At 38.3% G+C, this 27,925-nt stretch overlaps 1 protein-coding gene across 7 annotated transcripts in view; it reads left to right on the forward strand.

The window, feature by feature from the left end:
- Window positions 1–1,296: 1,296 nt before the first annotated feature.
- The window catches only part of HOATZ (HOATZ cilia and flagella associated protein), a 437,779-nt gene continuing 411,150 nt past the window's right edge, over window positions 1,297–27,925 (forward strand). For 2 of the 7 annotated variants that reach the window (XM_044080987.1, XR_006365904.1), the window contains exons 1-3: window positions 1,305–1,624; window positions 23,008–23,046; window positions 23,254–23,324. In XM_044080987.1, the coding sequence (XP_043936922.1) occupies window positions 1,411–1,624; window positions 23,008–23,046; window positions 23,254–23,324 (324 nt within the window). In that variant the 5' untranslated portion in view covers window positions 1,305–1,410. Of the gene's footprint in view, window positions 1,625–23,007; window positions 23,047–23,253; window positions 23,325–27,925 lie in introns of all 7 variants that reach the window. The other 5 variants (XM_044080986.1, XM_044080985.1, XM_044080984.1 and 2 more) reach the window with 5 other exon arrangements.

The following is a 27,925-nucleotide window of genomic DNA, read 5'->3' on the forward strand; positions in this document are numbered from 1 at the left end:
ATGTTCATTGCAGGCACATGCAAAGTGCAGAGCACTGGGTAGAGACGCACAGATGCCCAGCACAATCTAAGGTTGCCACCTTTTCAAATGGCCAAAGTGGGACATTTTCGGGACAAACATCAGATTTTACAGGCCGACACACACCCACGGTCAGTACAAAGGATATAACTTAACTTTTTTGCCTACATAAAAGCTTATTCTTGTAGCATTTTAGTTGCTTATTCTGTTTCTTATAACATTTAGGCATTTTAGATACAGAATAACTGTTTTATGCAACTATTACATAAAATATAGGAAATTATTTTGTCCTAAAATCTCAGGACATTTGCCATTTTTTTAATTTTTTGTCAGGACACAGCTGCCCAAAGAGGGACAATCCCTCGCAAAGTGGGACAGATGGTAACCCTAGCACAAACCTGGAAAGGTGGTGCTCATGATACCTGTCAAGTGTTCCACATTATGAGGAACGTACCTCATTTAGGATCTTAAAAAGTTCATGTTCCTCGAAATTCCACATTGGAAGGATCTGACACACATTCTGTATTAGAATTTTTTGACTGATATCCATGGCAAATAGAAATGAATCACATTAATTCATTAAGAGATCTTTATTATATGTAAAACTAGCATATTTAACCATCCTATGATCTTGCCAATTGAAGTTGTTAGTATTTGTTCCTCATACTTCACTGAGGTATGCAGTCATACCTTTCAACCTCTTAGCACAAAAATCTGGACAAAGCCAGACATAATGGGGGGACAAAGGTCGAAAAATAGGGGCAGTCTTAGTATGCAGTTTTCTGAAGAATATGAAGTCCGAAACTCAAATATATATCTTTATTTAGTGATTTCAGTCATCAACATCCCAGCGATTTGCCAGAAAAACACATATTTTATGAGAAACAAACCAAAAATAATAAGGCAAAAATCTGAATATTCTGCAAAAAATCTGGATATTTAGAGGAACGTTACAGTGGATTCTACATTAGGGTATGTCATACCTCCATCGGACACTTCTGAGTATATTGCAAATTACTGAGGGCAGCCCTGAGTGCATGATCTAATTGGAAGATTCTTTTTATTGAATTGTTAGCATGATGAGTACTGTATTGCAGTTTTGGACACTGTCCGATAGCTTCACAAAATTAAATTTATAAAATTAAGTTAACAGAAGTTTACTTGTGAGATAGATGGTGTACACGCACTTGTGTTTTTCACATGCTAGTAACAATTATTAATTTGTTCGAGACGTGCGCATGGTATTGACCAATCGTTCCGTCTCGGGCACAGCCGGCATCGTCAACACAATTTCATCGCAACTGTTTCACCGAATGTTGTGTTTGTGTATCCTTAGCAACCAGGGCTCTGCATTTTCATACAGTGTCCTGACTGTTCAGTGATCGAGTCATCATGTCAGAGATACAGTCCACTGCAGAGGAACCAGGGGAGCTGCCAGACTTCGAAAAATATTATTTGTTGTTTGCTGGGTCTTCGGAAGAGGATGTGGAATTTGCCAAGGCGTTCTGGAATTCAGTAGCTCTGCACCCCCCTCTGGAGTCCCGGCTCGTTTCGGCAGACATCAAACAGAGACTGAGGGTGGCACAGCCGCATCCCTCTCAACCGCGTGAGTGAGGGGAGGGGTGGTGCTATGGATTGGCTGCAAACGGATGTTACAAAACAACACGGTGCTTTGTGTACAACAGTTGCTACATTTATCTGCAAAACTGTGGTTTGGCATTCAGTTATATGTACTTTTGAGCCTCCTAAATTTATTTACTAACACTGTTAAAACGATTTACGAGCATATCATTATACATTACAACAATTTATAGGCACATGAATTACTAAATTTCTTAAACCACAGAACGATTATTCAGCAAATACGGAGGTTTAACATACCTACTTGTACAACATTATTTTGCTTCAGAATTTTACTTTATCCTTTCTGAGGTTTGAGAGTTAACTGCACAGCGGTGGTGATCACCCGTTTGAAAATAACTTCAGACGTAGGGGTCTTCTTTTTCGGATTATTATTGTCAGCAGTATAATTTTATTCTAAGTAACTATCGGCAGTATATGTAATTTACATACACTATACACAAACTATAAGTGAACGCATACGTGTGTGTGGGTGTGGGTGTGCGCGCGCGCGCGCGTGTGTTGTTCATTGCAGGTGCTATGGTATCTGAAGACATTTTGTGTAAGAGTGGAGGCTAATGATCATTCATTCATTTTGTTTGCTTTCGACCAGCCACCCCAAAAGCACCTTTTACAAAGTACATTTAATACCACAACTGGAGTGCTTGTGGTAACATTGAAAAAACTTTCTACATTGTTGCAATGTACTTCAAAACAGAAGTAGGGTTCCCACCTTTTCAAATGCCCAGTGGGACACTTTTTGTAGAAATGTGAGATTTTGCATGACAAAACATACCCACGGCCAGTGCAAAGGCCAGAACTTTACTTTTCTGCCAAAAATAACATCTTATTTTTGTTGCATTTGAGTTGCTCATGCTATTTCATATAATATTTATATGTTCCAGATACAAAATAACAGTTTTATGCAAATATTAAACAAAAACTTAAGAAATATATTTTGTCTTAAAATCTCAGGACATTTGCCATTTTTTAGTTTTTTCTCAGGACACAACTGCCCAAAGTGGGACTGTCCCTCGCAAAGAAGGACAGGTGGTAACCCTAAACAGAAGACCTACCTCTCTTGAATTTAGCAGTTCACTCATTTGAGTCCATTCATAACTAACAACTAGCCCACATCCCCCCACTACAGAATTAACACAGTTACTACTGCTTGTTCTGAAGAAGCCTTGTAATTGATTAAAGTGTTCATCATGATTACCTAAAATAAAGATCTCACAAAGGAGTCTTCGTTGCTGCGGCTTTTAAACTGGAGCTCAGGAAGCTTATGCTCTTCATTCAGAATTGAATGCTTGGTCATTATCTTCATCTGAACTGCTACCATCTGGCATATCGTATGTCCACTTATATATCTATGTGTGTCTGTCTATCTGTATGTGTGTGTGCGTGTATGTATATATATATATATATATATATATATATATATATATATATATAGATATATAGATAGATAGATAGATATAGAGATATAGATATAGAGATATAGCTATATAGATATAGATATACATATAAATGTGTGTGTTTGCATGTATATATTTTTGGACCATGAAGTAATGTCTGATTGGGACCCATTTCATTCCATCTAAACAACTGAGTTTCAGTCTATTAAAATAACAACAACAAAATTATAAGGGGCAATACCATTGTGCCTACCCCACAACACTGAATTTCTAAATATATGAACCCTGAGATTATTCAGCAGTGAGGAAAAGAATATTTGTCTTTAGTACCTATGAACCTATATCAAATAAAGCTCCTCATTAGCACTCTTCAAGAAAAATCTTGATGATTGGATGGGAGATAGGAAATTCATCCCAGGATCACTTCTGTGGCTCTGCTTGTCAGGGGCACAGGAAAATAATTTTCTTGTGTGGCAAAAGCCAGGGTACCATTGGCTAGGCTTATATAGGCCCTAGGGCCAATAGCCTAGTACCTACCTATGAACATATTTTACAATATTCTAAGAGCAATCTAAATGAATACTAACAATATTTATAAGCTGTTTCTGATTTTTGAAACTTTCTCAGAGAATTACAGTAGTTCCTAAATTCATGGATTCATAGTTTTCAATTTCAAGGTATAGTCAGTGCATAATCACCATGACAATACCCAAACTTTTTTTGCATTTATTTATTTATTGATATTTGATTACCGGGAAAAAATGACCAGGTAGAAATCTATTTTCAGCAGAGGCCGGGGAGAAAAGCTCCAAATTATTACAGAACATTTTAAGAACAACAATTTTACAATCTTCAAAAATAAAACAAAAACATATGTTGTTTAAATAATTATAACAAATTAGACATAATATAAAAGCATTGGTTAAGAATCAGTACAAGGTGTATAACAATCATTTAATATTTAGAGAAATGTTAAACTATAGAGATATTAAAGTTAAGTTAGTGTAATACAAATAGGAATTGCAATATGAAGTGAAGAAAATAGGCTTATGGTACATTTAGAAAGAAAATCAGACAAGAGAATTAGATAGCAGTAAGGAAGTAAGTGAAGAAGGGAGAGTAAGAAGGTATAAGGAATGAAAAGGTACTTGTTCACATTTAGGGATATAGGTTATGCTGGTTTTGAGCAAGAAGCGAGACAGATTTTAACTAGGAAGCCTTTCAGAATGGTTTTGAAAGATGGGAAGGTGGGTATAGACCTGATAGATACAGGTAAGGAGTCCCAGGACTTAGCAACCTTGTATGACTATAGACAATGCCCAGCAGATTTGCTAGGTTTATAGATAGACAGGAGTTTTTAGTCACTGGATCACAATGACCAACTGGGAACATAGTAGTGTTGAATGTTTTTTAATGCTGGACATGTAGCTAGATGGAAGTTGGGTAATTTTATAGGTGGTAAGAAGTTGTGCATATGTTAGCTGATGTGGCAGTTGTAACCAATTTAGGCTTTTCAGTGCTATACAGTAGTGAGTTCTGAAAGGGGTATGTGCTGCAAATTTAACAACTTTGTTATAGCATTGTTCAAGTTTCAGTTTTTGTGAAGCCTGGAGGTTAGTAAGGATGGAAGCACCATAAAGAAGAGTCAAGAAGAGATAAGTAGTGGAAAGTTTAGTTGCATCAATGAAAAAGTATTTGGTTTTGTAAAGCATCCCTAGTTTTTGATGAGTTTTTTTTTTATGCAAAGCAATTTTGTATATGCAAGTTGAATGTAAGAATATCACAAGGTTTGGAGACAAAGGCAGAGAGGCAAGATTACATTGGTTTGGACATGTGCTGAGGAGGGATGCTGAGTATATTGGGAAAAAGATGCTAAGGATGAAGCTACCAGGTAACAGGAAAAGAGGAAGGCCTAAGATAAGGTTTATGGATGTGGTGATAGAGGACATGCAGGTGGTTGGTGTGACACAGCAAGATCCAGAGGACAGGAAGAAATGGAAACAGATGATCTGCTGTGGCAACCCCTAACGGAAAAAGCCAAAAGAAGATGATGATGATGATGATCACCCCTAATAGTTTGCTATGCCAAGTGACTTCACTGGTTGTATTATCAAGAGATAGGACTTTAAATTTAGTTTTTCAGGAGAGAGGTATTTAGGGAAAAAAGTAATAGCTTGGACTTTTTGGGGGTTAGGTAGTCTACTATGAGCACTCTTAGGTGGTCTACTATGAACTGCTGACTTCCACAATGCCAATAATCCAAAATGATGAAAAATAATGCCCAAAACACAGAAGCACAAAAAAGTTGTGTCTTTTTGCAGGGGCAAGCCATCTGCACCCCTGATGTGGGGGAGAAGCCCCTCACACCTTCCAAACTTATATATACCAGGCCCATTGTCTCATCAACTGGAAGAAGAAAAACATCTCCAAAAATAAGTAACTCATTGCCAGTACAATTTCTAAGTGTGCACTGGCAATGATTTCCTATGGAGCACAGAGCTCAGTCCTAATTTTTTGGTGTATTTTTCTGTGAGCTACTGATGCTTGAGAAACTTCACTTTGACCACTTGTAGGGGAGCTCTTCTTAGATTTCATCTTGCCTCCAGGTAGGCAAACCAAGTCAGACCCAAGCTGTATTTGCAGACACACATCCAATTGTCAAGGCTGTATTAAAAGAAGTGAAGGTAACCCTCTGTTTTATATGTAATGGCATTCTTGAATAGAAGGAGCTGGAATGGCAAATTCACCTTAACGTCTACAATCCACCTGAACTTAATTCTGCTTGTTCAGTTAAATGCGTTCTTCAGTTTAGTAAAATGGACCACAATATATTTTATTAATGCTTTTGGCATGACATGTTTGCTCCTTTCTTTACCTTTTGTGGACATTTTTATGCTTGTATTTTTGATGGTTTCTGCTTGTTTTCTGGCCTGCTGTGACATATACATATGCACAGTCATTTGCATTTTCCACACATTTTATTGATTGTTTTCTTCCTATTTTTAGTGCAAGATTGCGTTAATGAATACTCAGTTTTAACTGTGATCTTATGAAGCTCTACAGGTGAAAGCACTTTTTTTTGTTTATTTTAATACACTGATGATTACAGCTTTTATTCTGATTGTGTTTTTATCTGTGATCATTCATTATATTGCATCTTTTCCAAGGTTACTATAGTGGGTGCTGTTTTCTTGAGTCATGTGCCTCTTGTCACTCACACACACACACACACACACACACACACACACACACACACACACACACACACACACACACACTTCTTCACTTCATCTCTCTGATTTTTTTGCTTGTTTTTTTCAGTTTTTTAGTTTGTCACTCTAGCAAGAATCTTGTTGTCACATTGGTGCTAGATAGCTTTTAGTGAAGTGAGTTAATTACTAGTTGTGCTCTTCAGTTTATTTGGATTTTGTTTTCTTAGTACTTGTTCTATTTCTTATTTTAGTTTGGATTGTAAAAATGACTTGTGTTACATAAGGCTAGCTTTTAGTAGTAGGCTAGGCTCATTACCATGTACAAGGTTGTCAATCATGATTTATGATGTTTTGTGATTTTTATGTATATATTAGTCTATCCATGGGTTAAAGCTGTTATTGAAAAGTCAATCTGATAAATCCAGTTGGTGGACAAAAGCATTTATAAATTAAAGCTAAGTTATTCCAGTAACTAAGCCTGTTTTGAGTTTGTTTCTTCAGTACCTTCACAGAAGAGGAATTAACATCTGAAGTTTTGGACTGTTTATTACTGTTGTTAATATTGTAATGTTTAAGTGTTTTTTTATTTTTCATTTTTCACAATTAATAAGGAAATGAAGCCGTCCTCTACCTTAACACTGGGGACAGCTATCTCCTCACATCTGTGTTGTGTTTTTTAGATGTAATGGAAGATTATTCCAGAGACAGGGGAAGTGGCGGGTAATACATTCATTGATCTTGATTTACGTCGTTTAATTGATTGTGACACTTTTTATTTGTGGAGGTGTAGGAGATGTAAGGAAGGCTGGTTCCTTACTAGCATGAAATGGTCAACATAAAACAATTCACTGGAGTCTTACAGGAGACTGATTATAGGGACAGAGCTTCAAGACTGTCTTGTTAGTTGATGGTCTTTAATCTGGTGATCTTTTAAGTTAGAAACCTCTCAGGTTTTTCTAGCTATATGATGTATTTAGGTAGATATATATCAAAAGGGACATGGTATTCTGTATCTGATCTGATCAGGGAAGAGTATAGAGGAATGGTAACTTCTTTTGTCCTGGGTGAGATAACTTTTGTTGTTAATTAAGCTAGGTAGAAGGATTTCCTGACCATAGCTCTCAAACGTCCAGAATTTTCTGGGAGCACCATTTTTAAGTTTGAATAAGCTTTAACCCCTAACTGCCCAATTTGGGCACTTGTACACCTGAGAATTGTGGTCAAGCTACATCTGTTCTGGTTGTAGATATCTTGGCCAATCAGAGCATTGCATTACTGCATCTAATTTGCATATGGCACCAGACAGTGTATTTTTTTCATTTTGTTTAATGTTTAATATGTGGCAGCGGACTTTGGATGGCTTTTGTTTTCAATTAGTTCCTCGTAGTCTGCATGTTAAGCATTGTAGAAGTTGTTTGTTCATAGTTAAGCATCTCTGGAAGGAAAAGGACTCTGCTTATTGAGAGACTGGACAAAGACTACATCCCCAACAAGAGATAGGAAAATCAAGCATTGAAGACTTCTACTGTGCTGAAACCTGATGAGAGCTATGAAAACAGTTTTGGACTGTTGGTTATAGAGACCGAAGTCGGATTTTGGAGCTCGGAGTGCTGCTGCCATTACTGATCCTTGCAGGAAATGTGGGTTGCAGTCTGACAAACTACTGCAGGAATTATTCAAAGGAGGTCTGACGTTGCTTGGGCAGTTCTATTATAATAAGGAAGAGTAGGACTTGTGGTTGTGCCATGGACTACATTTTATTTTAAACTTTATCCTGCATGAAATGTAAGTAACTTGGATGCTAGTTAGCCACACAGTCTCTGAATCAACAATACACTTGTTTTGTCTAAAAAAGTAGCAGAAAAAGTATCAACAGAAGTTTATTTATTAACATTTTTCATTTCCAATGTGTAATTAACATTTTGTTTATGGCTGTAGCTTATTCATGTATACAATTTAAAAGCATTTAAATAAGGCCAGTGCAGGGTTGCTGCTGAGTGTCAGAACAAATCAGCTACTGAGTTTTATCTTTACTATATATTGTTGCTGGAGCATTAGAGTAAATAAAGATTTTTTCTCAGATAAATTAATCCTCACTATTTTCTTTCTGTCTTACTCACCTTATCTGCCCCTTGTTCCTGTAGATATTACTTCTGGTCTAAACATAAATGATTTATTTCAGTGGCATTCTATTTTTAAGGATTACACCAGCACTGAAAGCAAAGGAGTTAGCTGCCTTTATTTTCATTCTGTCTGCTATTTGCAGGGGTTGGGGGGTATTTTCTGGTGCATGGCATGTTTTACTTGAATTGTATATGGTTTTCCTGAAAATATGAATAACCCAGTATTTTATGCATGTAGGTGTTTGTATATGTGTAAAATTCTCATTAAAAAAAAAAAACGGTTCTAAAACGATGCCCTGCCTTTGTGTAATTGAATGTGGGTGGGTGTGTCCTTTAATGTCTTTATTTAAATATGCATAGCTTATGTTTATTAGGTGTTCCTGACTGTCCCTGACTTTAAGGTCCTTTGTCCCTGATTCTGTCAACTGGAGGTTGAGAGGTATGTTCCTGAGTACTGTTGCTACATGGTGTTCAAACTATAGAGAGATGTCTGCAAAAGTGCCAAGATTTACGATGAGCGGGATATACTGTCATCTGCTTTTGTGTTCTCTTTACCAAATGTGAATATGCTACACTTTGCATTGTACCAAGTTTGTTGTTTAGGGTTCATTACTGAACAACTTAGTATTTTCTAATACACCATTGATTTGTAATGTTGAGCCCTTACTGTAGTAACGTGGTATCAGATGCTAAGCAACTGATGACATCCATCTTACAGTCATTTGACAAATATAACTAACTTTATGTCTAAGTTAATGATTTAGAGATCTGAAAAGTAATTTTCAAAAATAAGGGATTTCAGTAATGAGTGCTCAGTAATGGCACTATGCACCTTTTTTGCTTTCTGACGTAGCACTTGGTACTTTAACGATGTGGGTTTTATTTGTTAGCCAGTTTTCTATTCTTCTTACAACATAAGGGTCTACAACTAAGTGTTTAAGCCTGTTTACAGTTCCTATGCAGGGAAGAGTGTCAAAGACCTTGGCTAGATCCAAGTATGTTGTATGAACTATATAACTACTATCTACACCTTCAGTGAATTTCTCAAAGAAATTTGCTGAATTAACTAAAAATGATCTTTTGACCAAAACCATATTGTTGCAAGTCTAGAACAATAAGATTGTGTGTATCTGAGCATATGAAACCAGATGAAATACATTCCATGCTTTGCAAATTAGAGTTGTTAGGCTTATGGGCCTATATTGCAAAGGATCTGATGTGTGGTCCCTCTTTATTAAGTAATATAAGAAAATAGTCATTTTTCTATACATTAGAAGCATAGCCTGTGGATATGCTTTAACTGAACATTGTTTTGGTGGAAGGGTGTGATGCATTGTTGATTAAGTAATCATGTATATTGTCATGGCCCACAAAGATGGCAGTTTTAACTTTAGAGTGCAGTTAGGATATACAGCATAATACCAGGGACGGAAGTAAGGGACTCGTGAATCTGTGGAACTTCTTTGAGTTTCTGGTTTGAAGCTTACATTAAATTTAGCTACACGTATATTAATATCTTTATGGATGGAGTGGTAATACCATTATGGATTAATTCAAATATAATATGATGTAGTTAAAGAAGGACATATGAGTTTACTTGGCCTCAGATTCTAATTTTGCGTTCCATTTTGTTCTTTCTTATGGCAACTTGCAGATTTTTGCTGACATTTTTCATAGATTCCTTAATGTGGGTAGATTTTTGATTTTTTTAGGCCTTACTTAGCTTCTTTTTTTTTTGTCATTGAGCTTTGACTCTGACCAGGACTACTTGATTTGTGTTGTTTGTTATATGGCAGTAAAAGTCATTGGCACAAGTGACAGCTGAAGATAATTTGAGAGCTTATTATATAATTTCAATAGGTTTATCTTTTCAAAGTCCTTGATTTTCAAAGTGTTTATTATCATGGACTTAGATGCTGTAAATGAGAAGACTGGTGACATGAGATCAGATTTAACCAGAAATTAATAAACTACAGGAGTAGTACTGTAAGTTAGGATGAATCAGAAAATATTTTGATCCCTTATCCTTGCTCCATGGCATAAAGAAATTAAGCTCTGAGTGCAGCCCAGATACCCTTGTGTCAATCAGTGACACAGGTGCTAGACGAGCCAGATGAGGAGGGATGGGAAGGAGTGGTAACCACCAGCTTGGGTGGCGCTTTTGCTAGCAATCTTGTACTCTCTCAGTAATGGTGGTAGCATTGTAATCTCATTATAGCAGATACTGAGGGAGTGGGAGCATACAATGATGCATTGCTTTGAGTTGCTACTTTTAAAACTGTAAGTGCACTGAAGTTGTGGTGCAGGTTTCTTTTTCCATACTATGTCATTGCCTACTCCCACTCATATTTCAGATGGTCCTATTATTTCTTCAGGCATCTATTTTGTGGATGTGGACTGGACTTGAAGATGTCATGCATAACAGAATGATTCTGAGATGTGGAAACAGTAGAAAAAAAATTAGACATAAAACTTCCTTACACATAAATGCCACTTAAATGGATGTCTCATTCTGTGAATCATAGTTATGCCCTGACTTGGTGTTTGTGTTTTGGAAATGCTTTCCCAATTTTTTAATTTCACTTTATTGCTAGAGTGCAGTCATTTTGTGTATCACTGGATACTGTGAGTGTTTGAACTAGTTTGCTCAATCCTTCGCATGAAATGGCAGTTGCTTACAATACAAATCAAATCATTTACATACATGTACACTTACATACATAAAGTTGTAGTTGACAAGAGCAAAAGCTCACATGAGTGAATGCTTTTTACTACTGCAAAAAAATGCAAATGCCTATAAGAACCAACACTCTGTAAATGGAGTTTCTACTGGCAGCATTTTGCATTGGATTGCATTGCAGCATGTTAAGGGAATCTCAACTATATAATTAGCAGACGGTGGAGGGGGATGCAGGGGGCTTGCCTCCCTGCAAAAAATAAAGTTTTAATTTTTGTGTGTTTTTTATGTTTGATCAGTTTACAGTTTGATATAAAATGATCGCTTTGTCTGTGTTTGCTCTTATGAGCATTCGCAGTTTGCTGATACATACATAGCTGGTCAGGCATGGATAAGTGGAGTTTATAGCCTGTCTAACAGATAAAACATTTGTCACCAAAATAGTTATCTAGAGTTGTTTTAAATTGTTTCATATTTTCAGATTGCCTAATAGATCTTGGTAATCCATTTCAGGTTTAGAGGGACATTGTTCGAAATTGCTCTTGTGAAATATTTTGTATACAGCAAACAAAGAAAGTTAGATTATACCTGCTGGATCTCTTAAGAAATATTAAATGAAATATGGAACCTAGTCCAGTGGCTCAGCATTTTAATGTGGTCTGAAATACTAACCCCGATGCATTGAAAATTTCTATAGTGCTCTAGGTCCATTTCATACAACCAGTCGATAATGCAGCTAATAGTTTTAATAAGAAATAAGTGTGGTACACTTTTAAATCTAGAACTTTGTTCCCTGCTGAGGTATAAATGAACATATGCTGAAAGATTTGGTGTGATATTTCAGCATTGCTAATGTTTATACATTCTTTACTATGCTATTGGAAATACTTATTATGAATAATTAAGGTACATATTATTTTTTTATTTATTATAAAGCATGTATTTGGATTTACTTACCTGCATACTATTGTTATTAGCAATAATCTGCTATATCTGTCATATTTATTTAGAGATCCCTACCTGCACATTGCTTTCCTTTTTTATATATATATATATATATATATATATATATATATATATATATATATATATATATATGTGTGTGTGTGTGTGTGTGTGTGTGTGTGTATAGTATTCGTTGCAGCCTTCTAGCTTTCCAATCTTACTTTTTTCAGTTTCTACATTTTCAAAGAGTGCTTGTACCAAGCTTGTTGTTTAAGACTTATTGATTGACAGCTTAGTGATTTAACTGCTTAATTGTTTGATTGCTTATTATTGACAATACATTTCTGCTGTTCTTTAACTTGGAAGGCTCAGTACTTCATAGATTCATAGGTGAATACTAGGCTAACTGCCCTGAAGGATAGCCAATAACCTAAGCTCCAAATCAAACCTATTCCTTGTGTCTATGGCACGAACACCTTAAGCATTATGCCAAACTCATAAATATCAATATAAATGTTTTATGTCTCCATAGATATACATTTTTTCACTTTCATAGTTCTAAACTTTATAATATCATATTGTATTAAATTGTTGCTGTACACTGCATATACCTGATTTATTTTTCTTGTATGTACACTTACTCTTCATAAATTATTTTATTGTGTATTCAGCCCTTGCTGAGCCTGTAATTGGTCATGGCTCTTCAGTGCTCTGCCCCAGTAGCTAGATGGATAGGTACATTCATCTATTTTAAGGAGTTAATAAAGTTCTTTTCCAGTCTTTTCCAATGATCTAGTAACATATTTTTGTTTATGCTTGTTATTTATGGAAAGAGATGCTTGTAAAGCTTACAAATACTTAAAATAAATTATATTCTTGTTGTAGACAGATAGATTAAAATCTGAGTTTACTTTTCTTATAAGAAGAGAAAATCTCAGATTTGTCGTTATAATTTACACATTCATAGGATAATAAGATCATAGGAAATACAAGGCCAGTGGGCCTAGTGGCCTTTTACTCTTCACATTACCCATTCTTAAACCTTATCTTAATTTTCAGGGAGAGCTAGGCCACTCAAGTCAGGTGTAAATTTGTGAATACCCATCCAGTCATCTGGTTGCCATTTGAAGGAATATAATGTACTGTACTGCTTAATATACAGTGGAAGTCTATTCCAGAGATGGGGAAATGCATGGTGTAATGAATCTATCTTTCTACCATATTTTATTTATTTGCTCATGTAGGTTCAGATCTCTGGTCCTAGTATTAGTAGACTTGCTTGCTTTTATGATAATACAATAGATTCTGGACTACTGGGTCTATAGTGCCATGGAAAACAAGGCACAGATCACCCGTCATGAGTCTCTAGAACATTGAATTAAGAGACTGTACTTCCAGTCTATTCTTTTAGCTTAAGCTAGCGAAATTTTCAGTTAGGAACTTCGGGGGTATTTCCAGTTATTTGATATGTCTTGTGAGGTACTTCCCAAAGGGTGCACTGTATTCTATGACTGATGTAATTAATATACAATATATGATGGTAATGATTTCCTTAGACCTGGGTGATGTTCCTTTTGTGATCAGCTGCACAGAATAATAGGACTTCCTGACTATTATAGCAACATAATGATCAAAGGAGAGAGAATTGCCATCCCATTTTCCAAGGTCTCTAATTATATTCTCATTATGAAGTGAGGTTTTGTCAATGCTGTAATCTGGGGTAAGGAGTTATGTAACAAACATGACAAAACTGTACTTTTTTGCATTTGGCTTTGTTATTTGTACACCAAGTACTGGCAGGTGTAAGCTCTTGCTGGAGGACCTGGACATCAGAGGGAAATCTGAGAATAACACCCAGTTTAAAGTCATCTGCAAATTTGGTTAACCAGAGATCTTGCTTCATGATCTGAGGATCTGAAAAGTAAATGCCAAACAACAGAGATTCTAGTAATGAGCCCTGCAGAATACCATTGGTCAGGTCTACTACTAAATGTCAAGTTTCTTATGGCTGACACCATAAGATCGAAGTTTTGAAACTTTGAACTGTTTAAATGCAAATTGCCGTACAGCTCAGAATGGTATATTTACCATTTTCCTTGCTGTAGTATGATCTCTGAGTTGGTATATTTAATTAGCAGGGGTGTAGGGGGTGCAAGTGGGCTTGCCTCCCTGCAAAAATGTAAAAAAAAAAAAAGATTTTTTAAAATTTGTATTTCAAAGTTTGAAAACTTCTCTCTTATGGTCTTGACCATAAGAAATTTGAAGTTTTGAAACTTTAAAATTTAGAAGTAGACCCCACTGGTCACTCTCATATCATCTGAGGAACTACCTGCTACTCTCACTCTGTGGGTTATATGTTTTAGCTAATTTGCCATCCATTTTACTACCTAGGGATCTATTTGAAGTGCATATACCTTGTTTATTATGCTAAAATGAAGAATGGTATAAAATACTTTGGCCAGGTCGAGGAATGTTGTATATACAGAATGGCTGCTGTCAACAGCCTCTGTTATCCATTCAAGGAAGTTAACTAGATTCATTAGACAGGGTCTTCCCTTGTCAAAGATCAACATCTGTGAGTCTAGTTTAATAAGATTATTAACATCATAGTTTATCAAGTCAGTTATAAGATGTTCCATAACTTTGTAGATGAGGCTTGTCAGATTGATGGACCTCTAATTTCTGGGGTCAGTGGTAAGGCTGCCCTTGTGAAGTGGCAGCACAGCTGCAGCATGTCAGACCTCATAGACAAAGCCAGTGGCTATGCTCAGGTTGAATAATTTAAGATGTACCTCTGCCAGTGCCTGCTTAGTTCTATTTATTAACTATCCAGGTATATTACCAGCCCCATGTAGGATGTATTTTAGTTTTGGAAAGTACCTTCAGTATATATTCTTTACTAATGATTGCATCATCATGATCATCATGATAATAATCATCATGATGATTGCACTGAATTTGTTTGCTATTATGTTGGTAATGTCCACTGGATTGGAGTAGGTAGTGCCATTTTGAGTAAGTTCTCTGTAATGTTAGGTGTTGTTTAGGTTCATAGGTTAATACTAGGCTATCTGCCCTAGGGCATTTATAAGCCTAGCCAGAGTGTGTTTGGCTTTCGCCACCCATTTTAAATTAATTTTGCTATGTCCTTTTTCGAGGTTAGTATACTGTGCCTCTGTCTAACAGTGACACAGAAGTGATACCCGGGGTAAACCTACGATCTCCCATCCACTCATCAAGATTCCTCTTGAAGAGAGTCAATGAGGGACTCTGCCTAACCTGGACTGGGATTTTATTCCAGAGTGAAGAGAGCCTCTGGGTTATGAATCTGTCCCTCCAGCATGTCCTATTTATTTCACTGCTGAGGTTCAAGTCTCTTGAGCGCGTAGCTCGATGGGATTTGGATTTTCTGAGGTACAGCATGTCCATTAATTCCGGGTTGGACATGGCTTTATACGTCAGGCACAGATCGCCTCTGAGCAGGCGGTATTCCACTGAGTAGAGCTGGAGTTTCTTTAACCGGGCAGCATATGGCATCTGTTTGAGCCCTTTGATCCTCTTGGTGAGGTACTTTTGGGGTCTTTCCAGTTGCTGCAGGTGTCTGGTAAGGTACACCCCAAAAGGGACATTGTACTCAATTATGGGCCTGATGAGGGATGAGTAAAGAGGCACGATGACCTCCCCTGATCTAGATGTGAATCCCTTCATGATTACGTGGGCTATATAAAATGTTTTTCTAACCACTTTGGGCACGTGGTTGTCAAATGAGAGATTGCTATCAACTTGGGTCCCCAGGTCCCTAATTACTTCTTCTGTACTTAATGGATTACCACCTATGTGGTAATTTGTGGGCACTTTGTTTTTGCCAAAGGGGATGACTATACAGTTTGGCGTTTAGCTTGAGGCCATGGCTCTGGCACCAGTTGTCTGTTTCTATGAGGCCCTTTTGGAGGATGCTTGTGTCAGCTGGAGAGTTGATTATGGCGCCCAGTTTGCAGTCATCTGCGAACTTGTTCAGCCACAGTCCTTCCATGTTGGCCTGTACCTCTGAGAAATATATACCGAACAAGAGAGGTCCCAGGACTGAGCCTTGTGGGACGCCACTTGTAACTGGTTTGGAGTCTGACATGGCCCCAGCAATTCTAACCATGTGGGTTCTGTCCTTGAGCCAATTTGCAACCCATCTAGTGACATAGGGGTTTATATTTAAGCTGGTGAGCTTATCTATAATGCCCGAGTGGGGTATTGTATCGAAGGCTTTTGCGAGGTCCAGGTAGGCTGTGTGGACCACCTTCCCCTCGTCAATGGCCTTGGTGACTGTTTCAAAGAAATCAACCAGGTTTAAGAGGCAGGATCTGCCCTTAACAAAGCCGAACTGGGTAGGATCCAGTGTCTGTAGGTCCCCAATATCTTTATTTATGAGGTCCATGATGATCCTTTCCATAGCTTTGCAGACCAAGCTAGTCAGGCTTATGGGGCGATAGTTTCCAGGATCCGTTGAGGCACCACCGTTGTGGAGAGGGACCACTGTTGCTGTATGCCACTCTTTAGGTACATATCCTGTAGTAAGGCTGAGATTGAACAGTAGTTTTATGTTTGGGTTTAGCTCTTCTTGGAGTTCATGTAGGACGCAGCCCGGGACACCGTCTGGTCCCATTGATGCTGTGTTTTTTGCTTTGGAGAGGGCGGCTGTTACCTGAGCATCTGAGATGTCAGGGGGGCAGCACTCTACTGGGATAGATATTCGCCCTTTTGGTGGGGAGGGGGGGAGAAGTTTGCGCTGAACCTGTCAGCTAGGATGTTGGCAATGTCTGTGGGTTCGGTGTATTTGTTGTCATTTTGGACTAATTCTGAGCATATCTGGGAATTCCCACCCAGGTTCCTAACATAACTAAAGAAAGCCTTGTGATTATCCTCAGTGTCCTGTGCAATTTGTCTCTCGAAGCTGGCCTTAGACGATTTTATGAGTGCCCGTAGTTTTTTGCTAATACTGATCAGAGATGCCTTCCCTTTTTGGGATTTCGCTCTATCATGTAGTAGCTTCCTCCTTCTATTGTATAGTTTGTTTATGGCTGGGGTTCACCAGACAGGACGTCTGCCTTTGGAGGATTGGGTCTTGGTTTTATTTGGGATTGCATGATCCATGCATTCCTGAAGGTGTTCATAGAATGCATTTATAAAGGATTCTGCAATCTGGGCCATATTTTCCACAGGCCCGGGGGCTTTGAAGGATTCCCCCTCGGTTTTGAGGAGTGTAAAATTTGCTTTAGAGAAGTTTTTCACTGTGGTTTTCAGGGCAGGGGGTGGAGTCGGGATGGGAATATCCAGTAAGATTAGTTTATAGTCTGATCTTACCAGTGAGGGATACACCTCTGGTCTGGAGCATAGAGTCCCCATGTCGGTGATGATCAGGTCCAGTATGTTTTCCCCTCTTGTGGGAGTGGTAACAAGTTGTTCCATAGCATTTGAGTTTATAAATTCTAGGAACCTTTGGGCTATGGTGTTGGAGCTAGAGTAATGCTCCCAGTCTATGTTTGGGTAGTTGAAGTCGCCCAATATAATGGTGTTTGGAGAGACCTTCATATTTTCCAGTGTTCTCAGGAAGGCCGAGTGGGGTTCCTGGGTTTGGGAGGGTGGTCTGTAGCAGGCTATAAACTGGAAGGCAGTTTTACCCACTGTTAGTTGTACATGGATAGTCTCTGATGCTTTGTGCTGTGCCACCAACCTGGAGGTGTGGGTATCTTTGACGAATATTGATACTCCCCCTCCTTTTGTGGTTCGGTCCAAGTTTTGTGGCCGAAAAGCATGGTATGAGGTATAACCTGGTAGTGCTGGGGTGCTCTCGGGAGCCTTGAACCAGGTTTCTGTTACTGCACAGATATCGATGTTCTCCATGCTAAGGAGAGTTTTGAGTGCATGCATCTTGAGGTTTTGACTTCTGGCGTTAAGTAGCATTACTCTTAGTTTCTTATCCCTTGTGATACCTATGGTGGTGGGTTTGTCTTTTGAGCCTTGCCTAAAAAAGGCACTATGGGGGTAGCAAGAGCGTTTGCCAATATCCGAAAGCCCAGGGGTGACAGGTGCAAGCCGTCCCTAGTGAAGCATCGTGGCTTGTCGAGCATGTCATCCCAGGCTGACAAGCATTGGATCCCCTTTGAATGACACCAATACTTAAGCCAATTGTTGAAATTGATCATCTTGTCTTCATATTGTGGCATCATTCTTGGTGAGGGTAAGATGCTACTCAAGGTCAGGGTCATACCGGCCTGGGCTACATGCTCAGAGAGCTCCTCTATGTCTCTTTTCATGTAGTCCAGGGAGGTACATCTCAGGTCATTCACACCAGCATGGACAATGACAGAGTCATATTTGTACTTGCCTTGGAGTGACCTGAGTGCTTGTGTTATGTGGCGGATCCTAGCACCTGACAGGCAGCTCACCGTGACCTTCTCCTTGTTCAGCCCGGTGAGCGGGACGTCAGTGTGCCTGATGATAGAGTCACCTATTACAAGTGTATCAGGTGTGTTGTTTAGCCTTAAGGGCTGTGACTGTTCGGCACACTGGCTTTGTGAGCTATGTGTTGCACGTGTTTTTTTTTTGGGGTAGCGGTTGCTTGGGTGTCTGCTTTGGAGGTCTCTGCTGCTTAGGCAGATTTTTATTTAGAGCCTCCGAGTATGTTTTTGTGTGTTTATGTGTTTGGTTTACTGTTGTGGTAGGTCTATGTGAGACTGAAATTGTAGTGAGTGTGGTTTCCTTCTCCTCCTGACTGGTTTTGCCAGTACTGAGTTGAGAGAGCTTAGCCTCCAGTATGGCTATATGGTTGCATCTCTCACCTGTGTTGGAATTTGTTGGGAGGAGGAGAGGGTTGTCTGTGTACCTGAGGCAGTTGTAACATTGCCTTAAGATTCCCAGATTCAACAGCTGGACCGGAGAGGAGATTGACAACTGACCTTTGGACATGCTAGAATAGTATTGGGAATTCCATTATAATTGAAAAAAAAGGGCCAATGGGGAACGAGGTACTCAAGGGGAGTTTGTGAGGGTGTAGTGCTTTTAATTTTTTAGTGCTGACTTATATAATTGCTTTACTGAGCAAGTGCCAGGTAACTTAAATGCAATGTGTTACAGGTAACTTAAATGCAAAAATGACAAACAGTAACTTTCTTTCAAGTAAAACAAGGAAATAAGTACAGTAAGCAATACAGATATCACTAGGGATCCACAGAAGCGCTGAAAAGCCGAGTTTTCGGTGGAATTAGCATTTCAGGGAAATAACAAGCAAACAAACAACAGGCATACAAACAAAGCTAGATTCAGCAAGCCTGGATCTAGTCTATGCTACAGCAAACAAGGTGCACCAATTTCAGTAAGAAACAGTTCAAATATGCAGGCACTATAAGCCTTTAACCAGAAATTCCCAGCTCAGAAGGGCAGAATCCAGCCTCTCCTCCCACAACAGTGCAGACCACGAACCTTCTTAATGTAAAATAACTGGCCTGAAGCCCAAGTGCTTAAACCAGAACTAATACACTTTTAGAATAACAGACACTGAGCCCTCAATCAGCAGTTCCCAACTTAGAAGGATGTAAGCTACCTGTCCTGCCACCACAGTGCAGGCCGCAAACCTTCCTAATGTAAAACAACTGGTCTGAATCCCATGTGCTTAATCCAAAAGACTTAGAATGATAGCTACACTTTAATCAAGTTACTACCAAGCAGTAAGAAATACAATTAAATACTTTAAAGAATGCCTGGATTAGTGCTCAAGTTATACAAACAAAGCTAGATTCAGTAGGCCTGGATCTAGTCTATGCTACAGCAAACAAGGTGTACCAATTTCAGTAATAAGCAGTTCAAATATGCAGGCACTATAAGCCTTTAACCAGAAATTCCCAGCTCAGAAGGGCAGAGTCCAGCCTCTCCTCCCACAAGAGTGCAGACCACGAACCCTTTTAATGTAAAATAACTGTCCTGAAGCCCAAGTGCTTAAACCAGAATTAATACACTTTTAGAATAACAGACACTGAGCCCTCAATCAGCAGTTCCCAACTTAGAAGGATGTAAGCTACCTGTTCTGCCACTACAGTGCAGACCACAAACCTTCTTAATGTAAAGCAACTGGCCTGAAGCCCAAGTGCATAAACCAGAATTAATACACTTTTAGAATAACAGACACTGAGCCCTCAATCAGCAGTTCCCAACTTAGAACTGTTTCTTAGTTTCCTGACATAGCTAAAGAAGGATTTATAATTATCTTTAACTTCTGAAGTTAGCCTAAGTTCACGAGCTGCCTTGGTTTTACTAATGGTATAATTCCTTAATGTTAGCTTTGATTTTGGGGTCATCTGTTCTGCTGTATTCTTTAAGGAATTTTTATCTTTTGTTGTATAGTTTATTTCTGTGGACCACCAGAATGGTTCTTTCTAAACTTCTCATTATATTTAGATCTGGTTAGGACTGCCAGATTTATACATTTATCTAGGTGAGCATAGAATTGTTTTGTGCAGGTACTTGCTAGCTATATCAATATCTTGAGTGATATTGTTATATTTACATTTGCAGACTTTATCATAGAACTGGAGATCTGCAAGTTCGAAATCCCTGAACTCTATGACATTTGTGGGAACATGGGTAAAATTCTTGGCTAGGCTTATAAGGGCCTCTGGGCCAATAGCCTATGGTTTCAAGATTTTAAAGGCAAAGCTTAGTGGTTTATGACTGGATTTAACCAGGTAGAAAAATACCAGGGGAATGTTACATGCAGATGTTATATATATAAGAATAATGTCTAGTATAATTGGACCTCTAGTGGGTTCTTTGACTATCTGTTCTAGGGAGTTTTTGTTTATTAAATCTAGCAACCTTTGGGCAAATCCTACATTCAAAGTATAGGTGTCTTAGTTTGTTGAGGTATAGTTAATGTTTCTCAGAATAATGGAGTTTTTGCTTAAAAGAAGTTTTTCAAGCATATTTAGGAACTTAATGTGATTTTTAGGGAGCATAACGAGGGTCCAGTAACAGAATATGAGGTGATAGTCCTATTCAATGCAATTGTATTTCAATGGGTTCTGTTTGTTGGTCTCTAGGAATCTGTCAAGAGGTGATGTGGTCTCTCACAGTTATGAAGACCACCACAGTTGCCATCGGGTCTACAGGGATGGAAGGAGTACTATCTAAAGCTAAGACAAGTTTTGGTGATCACACATACATGGATGTAGCCCAAATGGAGGGCAGCCTCAAGGTTGGGCAATTTGATATTGAGACTCCTGGCATTGAGCAGACCCACCTTGATATGATTTTGTGTTTGGTTAATTTTTTTGGGGGGGGGGTTGAGTTAAGCTAGGAGATCCATTAGCTGGAGTCTATGTAAGAAAAGGCACACAGGGGTAGCAAAGGCTTTAGCCAGTAAGTGGAAACCTTGGAATGAGAGGTGAAAGCCTGCCTCAGCAAAGCAAGTGAGGCTGTCCAGCATCACGTCCCAAGCTAACACATTCTGGGTCCACATAGAATGGCACCAGCTATTTAGCCAGTTGTTATACTGAATTATCTTCTCATTGTACTTCGTCATCATTCTTGGAGAAGGATGGAGTTTGCTCAAGGTCAAGGTATTATCTGTATTTGTAACATGCATGGATAATTCTGACATGTCTTTCTGCATCTCCTTCAGAGTTTTATATGCCAGGTTGTTTACCGCAGCATGGTCCACCACTGTGTCATACTGGTATTTGTTAGGTGTAAGGGCCTTAAGGATCCTTGAAATGTCAGAGATCCTGGCACCTTAAAGACAACTCATCGTCACACTGTACTTGCCCATCCTAGTAAGAATTGAAACAGTGTCTCTGCAGTGTCTCTGACTGTTAAGTCATCGATCACCCAGGTGTTTTTATTTGTAGCATATTCTTATTATAATGTCTGTGCCTTTCCAGAACTCCAAATATAATTTCTGCAGTTAATCAAATTGAAATACTCACTATTTCATGAGTTTTAAAGGCAAATGTAGATTTGTAGTAACACCTGACCTAACAATTAAATCTGTTGTCTAAAGTGCTAAAAGTCTCTCTAGCTTTATCATATTAAAAGTCCTTATTAGCTGATTTTCTTGGGGAAAACTGTTGCACTATGTCAAGACACTGAAGCCATGCAAGGGGAAAGTATGGGTACTAGATGAATTTCAGTGTTCCAAAACCACATTTATCACAATACATTTCAAATTTAAAATCAAATGTCAAGTTGTCAGGTACAAAGTTGCTGTTTGGGACTTTGGGTCCTACTACAAGTGTTCACATCCTAGAAACTCATGACACACTTGCTGACTGCAACTTGTTCAAAAATGGAAGTGCTTGAACTAGTCTGATTTCCCAGTAATGACTTAGCCCTCCTAACACCTGACCATATAACACTCTATAGCTTTAGCAGAGCCCTAACTCTAATCTGAAAACTCGCATCCAGTTCGTAACCCTAGTCCTCACTCCTTAAACCTAAAATTTCCTTCTCACTCCATAATCCTAAATTCCTCAATTGCTATTGAATTCTAAATCTCCATTCCCGTTCCCTAAACCTGAAACTCCCTTCCCTGTCCCTAAATCTGCAACTCCCTTGCTGCTTCCGAACCCAAAAATTCCCTTTCCACTCTATGAACCTATGAAATCCTTGACCACTTCCTAACCCTAACTGTAAAACTCCCCTCACACTCCCTATACCTAAATCCCCATCAACCCCCACCCTCCCACAGCTGCCGCACTTACCTTGCTCAAACTTAACTAATGCATTGGGGAATGGTGCGCGGGCTGCTTGCCTGAACTCATATTCATGTTCAAGTGTGACTAGCAGCCTACACAAGCTACGAGACTTGGGGATATCCAGCTTCATGACACTGGCCTTCAGAACATCAGAATATATGCCATAAAAGGGCTTATTTTTTATGTCTGCCTTTTTATTATAAATTTAAGGAAGAGCAAATCTGCTAACCATTTTCTTTCTTTTTGACTTTTTAGAGAGAAATTTTGCCCATGAACCCCAAGCCATAGAAATCAGTAAGTAAAACAGAAACAGTTTTTTCTTTGTATTTAAAATTACATGTTTTAAAACTGTAGGATTAGAAATAAAATAAAGAACATAATGTATGCCATCATATTTTAAAGTTCAACATTTTTTTTACTGGAAAGATCAAAGCAATGTGAGGAATACATCATGATAGGTAAAGTGAAATATATAATTTGTCACTATATTTTGTTATTTAGAAACAGTTCAATTGTTACTGGAGGCTCACAGAAAGCAGAAAATAGAAGAAAAATCACAGTACCTTGAGAAGGTAAGTAAATTAATACAAGCTCATGAAAAAGTTCTGAAAAACTGTGAAACAGCAAAACAAATTTGTTGAAACATTGCAAAATTATATTCCATAATCGAGCACAGGCAGTTGCAGATTGCACTTACATAGCCACAGTCTGTGAGGAATGAATATATTAATAGAGTCTACTATTTTTTTAAAATAAGGAATTGTAGAGCAAATGCCACTCTTAATATAACTGTTTTCTTAAGTTAATCACACAGCATTGTATTCCTTTGTTGCATAACTTTTATGTATTTGGTTCTTGGTTCATTTTGTATATAATTAAGGCTATTCCCAAAAGTAATGTTAGTTAAGCTTCTTTATGATTATGTTATTTATTTTTTAGGACTATAAGATGAGCTGCTTAACCCCAGAAATACATATTGCTATTATGTAAGTGAACAACTTAGGGATTCAGAAAGAACCCCATAAATGGCGGTAAGAGCTATGGCCGAAAGGAACTCTTTCTGTAATTCAGCAAAACATGGTTCAGGAATATATTAACCATAATCAGGAAAGACCTCATTACTGGCTAATTTGCATGTTTCTGAATCACCCATAATTACAGCAAGAGCAAATCAGTAGTAGTTACTACTGGCGGCCCATGCATTGTGTCGGCACAGGCACCCTCCCCTTCCCTCTTCTACACAGTCGTGCATGTGACACCCCTGCACTGGCCCAGTAATCAGGGAGCCTCAATCCTCACCACTAGCACCAGTGAGGGATGTGCACATTGGGAGGATGACAAATACACACACAGTAAAGTACAATTTCCCTTAAGAGCACACAGAGATCACAGTCAGTCTGGGGCTGGTTTCTCCCTCTCTCTCCAGATCCCCAATAAGACTCCCCACTGGCACAGCTATTGGATAAAGATCTCAGCCAAGTGGTCAAGCCAAAACCTCCAGCACCCCCTCCTGTCCATCCAGTGCTTCATGTCCCTGCCCAAGGAGTTGGCACACACACACACACACACACACACACACACACACACACACACACACACACACACACACACACACACACACTTTGAGATTTGATTTATATACAAACACACAGACACTCCTGGGAAGGCTGGCACAGGTTTACTTGCTATGCCCCCTTCTATCCAGACTATAAGGCAGTTATCACTGCCACCAATCACTACTTATCAGCCAGTATAAAATCTCTTACCAAAGGGTACCCAATCTTACTGTGTAATGTTACTATTATCCAAATGATGTGTGTCCAAGACTAAGGCTATTTAGGAGTGGCCTATACAGTGTCACCAAAAACATATGCAAGTACTTTAAGAGCTTAAAATATCTCTAAACAAAACCAGCCACAATTAAAAGGTTTAAATATATTTAATAATAAATAATAACAGAACAAGACAATACTCAATAACCCAATACAGTGATAGAGTTCAGAATCACAGGAAATACTTTAAAACAACATTGCAGGACAGTCTCACATAAATACAGAAAACATCTAGATTGATATTACTATATTCCTATCTATCTCTTAGAGAAATACTATGATCTAAGTCTTACAGAACAAAGACAAGTGCTGGTGATAGGATGTTTACAGGTCCAGAACAAGATAAATAATGCATAGACTTTTTCTCTGAGATAGCTCTTAAGTTAATAATACACATTACTGCTGGGTTAGCTAGATGACATCATTCTTGTCACCTCTGCCTTAGTTCCCAGGCTAAACAGACCAACAGAATTTAACATGTCTCTATGAAAAATATGTATCTTTTAAAAGCTGCCTGAAACTGGACTTCGTAAAACAATTAACACTTTTAAATTTTAAACCTAGTAATTATTTCTGTCTTAAGACAATAGAAATAAACTCTAGCTGTAGACATTCTGTCTTCTAGCGGTGGTAAACACCATTGTAAAACTCTTTACTTGTCAACTTATTTTCTTAGAGTTTTGCAAGTTAACTCTGTATATTCCAACTTCTACCATGAAAACATACATTTGCATAGCCTTATAGTCTGTATACATTTCTGCTCTTTTTTTCACCAGAGTGCACTGTGGTTACGTTTTTGAAACTCAGCACATAACATACATTTTAACACACATAACATATAGGTTTCTTACATTTGTAAGACAAGCACATGGATCATATTAATATTTACAAATGACATAGAATTATTTACAAAATTCTAGCTAGCTGGGCTGGCAGCTTCACAGTGCATATACAGACACAAACACACTCAAATGCCAGCATACCAGTTACTAGTCCATGAGTTGATAGATTGTCCCTCAAGTAGTTTGTTCTTTTTGTTCCTGCCCTTAATATAACAGATCCTTACAATCAGTCAATAATGCCAGGCATTTGAGTTTCATTCTTCTTACCAAATATATCTGTTATACTGCAGACTATTGCTATGATTTATTTTAAGTTAATTTAAGGCATGATATGAAGAGTATTTCTGGTGTCTAGTGTTCCCCTGCCCCTCATCTTTCATGCTGCAAAACATTGTTCATTTTTATTTTAATAGAAGAGTATCCCTGGTATGTAGTGTTCTTCAGTCCCCAATATTCCCAGTTATATATTCAGCACTTAATCATCCCAACAATTTCCTTTTATTTACAAATACATGTATCCTTTTTTATTGAAACAATAGTAAACTTCATTTACACCATCAAAAAAAAAACATAAGGTTAAAATAACCAGCACAGCATACAGACCACAAACATAAAACACTCTTCATGGAAACATCTCACATCTTTGTCTAGCAATCACAAAAAACTGTATTCTATTCAATATTAATAGTTGAAAATTGCAAGTCACAAATATAATAATAACAGTTTACATCAAAATATTTCCTTTCATCTAACTTGTGTCATAAAATAGCAGGGCACCCAAAAAGGTGTTATAGAGTCCCATCACTAGATTATGAATACTATCTGTCATTGTCCATATGGTGCCCTGACTGCACCCATAAATGACCTGTCTTTGATTAGTGGCATTGGCAGTGGATGGACCAGGTGAGGAATGATAGGAAAGAGCAAAAATTCCAGCTAACCCATCCTGGGTACTGATTGGGCAAGATCAGTATTGCAAGATATATATCTTTTGGTCAGAAGGTTTTGCATGAGCAGAAGTGTACATGCAACTCCCGGTGGCAGCTACTCCAGCACTTGTAAGGAAGCAGCTGTGTGGGGGATGGTGAGCGAGGACTCACTGCCTGTCAGCAGTATGGCACTACATCAGCATCATTGACCTTCTCACAGCCTTAGATGTGAGTCAGGTTGAGCCCAGGGGAGGCTAAGGCAGATTGGGTGGACTCAGTGAATGAAAACAGGAGCTAGTGGCAACTGATGGTCACTTTGGAGGATGCAGGTAGGGAAAATACTCTCTGTCCTTATTAACTAAAGACCTCTATGCTTCCCATTCTATTGCAAGTCTATTCCTTCACAACTAATAATGTCTACCTAGTTCCATGTCATGTAACTCATCTAATATGTCCCAGAGGTATTCTGCTTTTTGAGACCCCCTAAGTTTCGATGCACATGTAACTACATTTTTACCTACCGACATTATTACATTCAAAAGATTGAACTTGTGAAGTAGCAGGGAGCTTAAATCCTCTTGAAGAAGAGGTGAATCTGTCTTCATCTGGTTTGGACAATGTCTGTTGCACGTACTTTGTATTTCTTTTTAAAGCTTGCCCACACCTTTAAGTAATCAGTTCATATAGTAAGAAAGTCCTACCGGGGTATAAAAATATTTAAATAAGCATTGCCATCTAAAACATTATATATTTTCTATGCCATGTGTTTTGGCATCACTAATAGTTTCTGCTAGTCCTCCATGTTTTTATTTATCATTAGTATGTTAAATGTTTTAAATTAGTGAGACTACTCATGCCATGGGAGCCTCCACTCCTCTTATCTCCTTCCCCCATTGAACCCATAAGGGCCAGTGATTTTTTGAGGAGCAACACCATTCTCCTTGCTTTGAAGTGCTGAAAGATTCTTTCAGCCAAGGGTCTGTCTTCCTCTCCCAGTTTCAAAGTACTCAGTAGCATCATACTGCAGTTTATTAATGTGCCACCCTAGAACATCTGCTCCCACTACTATACACTGTAACTGATTTCCTGTATTCAGCAGTATGCTTACGTCCCCTGAAAGTTTAATTGGTATTAAATCTTTTAATCACAATGTTGTTTTAGTTATTTTAAAAGCCCACCTAATGAACTTCAAACATTCTTGCAGCAATGACTTTTCCACTGTTAGTCATTTTCACTGTAAAGGCCTCATAAAACTTAGAAATCTCACCTGACTTTGCTAGGAAGAAGTGTCTTTCCAAGATGAAGAATAAGATTCAGCAGCAGTCCATTCAGTAGCACTAATCTTGTCAATGTGTTATAGCTCAAGGTCAGGTAGTCCTAATCATGTGTCATTAGAGATTGATAAAATTTGTCAAGCAAACCTAGGTTTCTCTCTGCCATAAGAAAGATCTAGCTATTGTTAATGACATCACCAGAAGGAGCTGAAGGGAACCCACAAAAGGCATATAGTATCAGTGGCAAAAAATGCAACTTCATGGCTTGCAACATCTATTGAAATTCTAGATTAACG

Source organism: Protopterus annectens, chromosome 8.part0, assembly GCF_019279795.1.
Source record: "Protopterus annectens isolate FY-2018-M chromosome 8.part0, PAN1.0, whole genome shotgun sequence".
Lineage (NCBI taxonomy): Eukaryota > Metazoa > Chordata > Ceratodontiformes > Protopteridae > Protopterus > Protopterus annectens.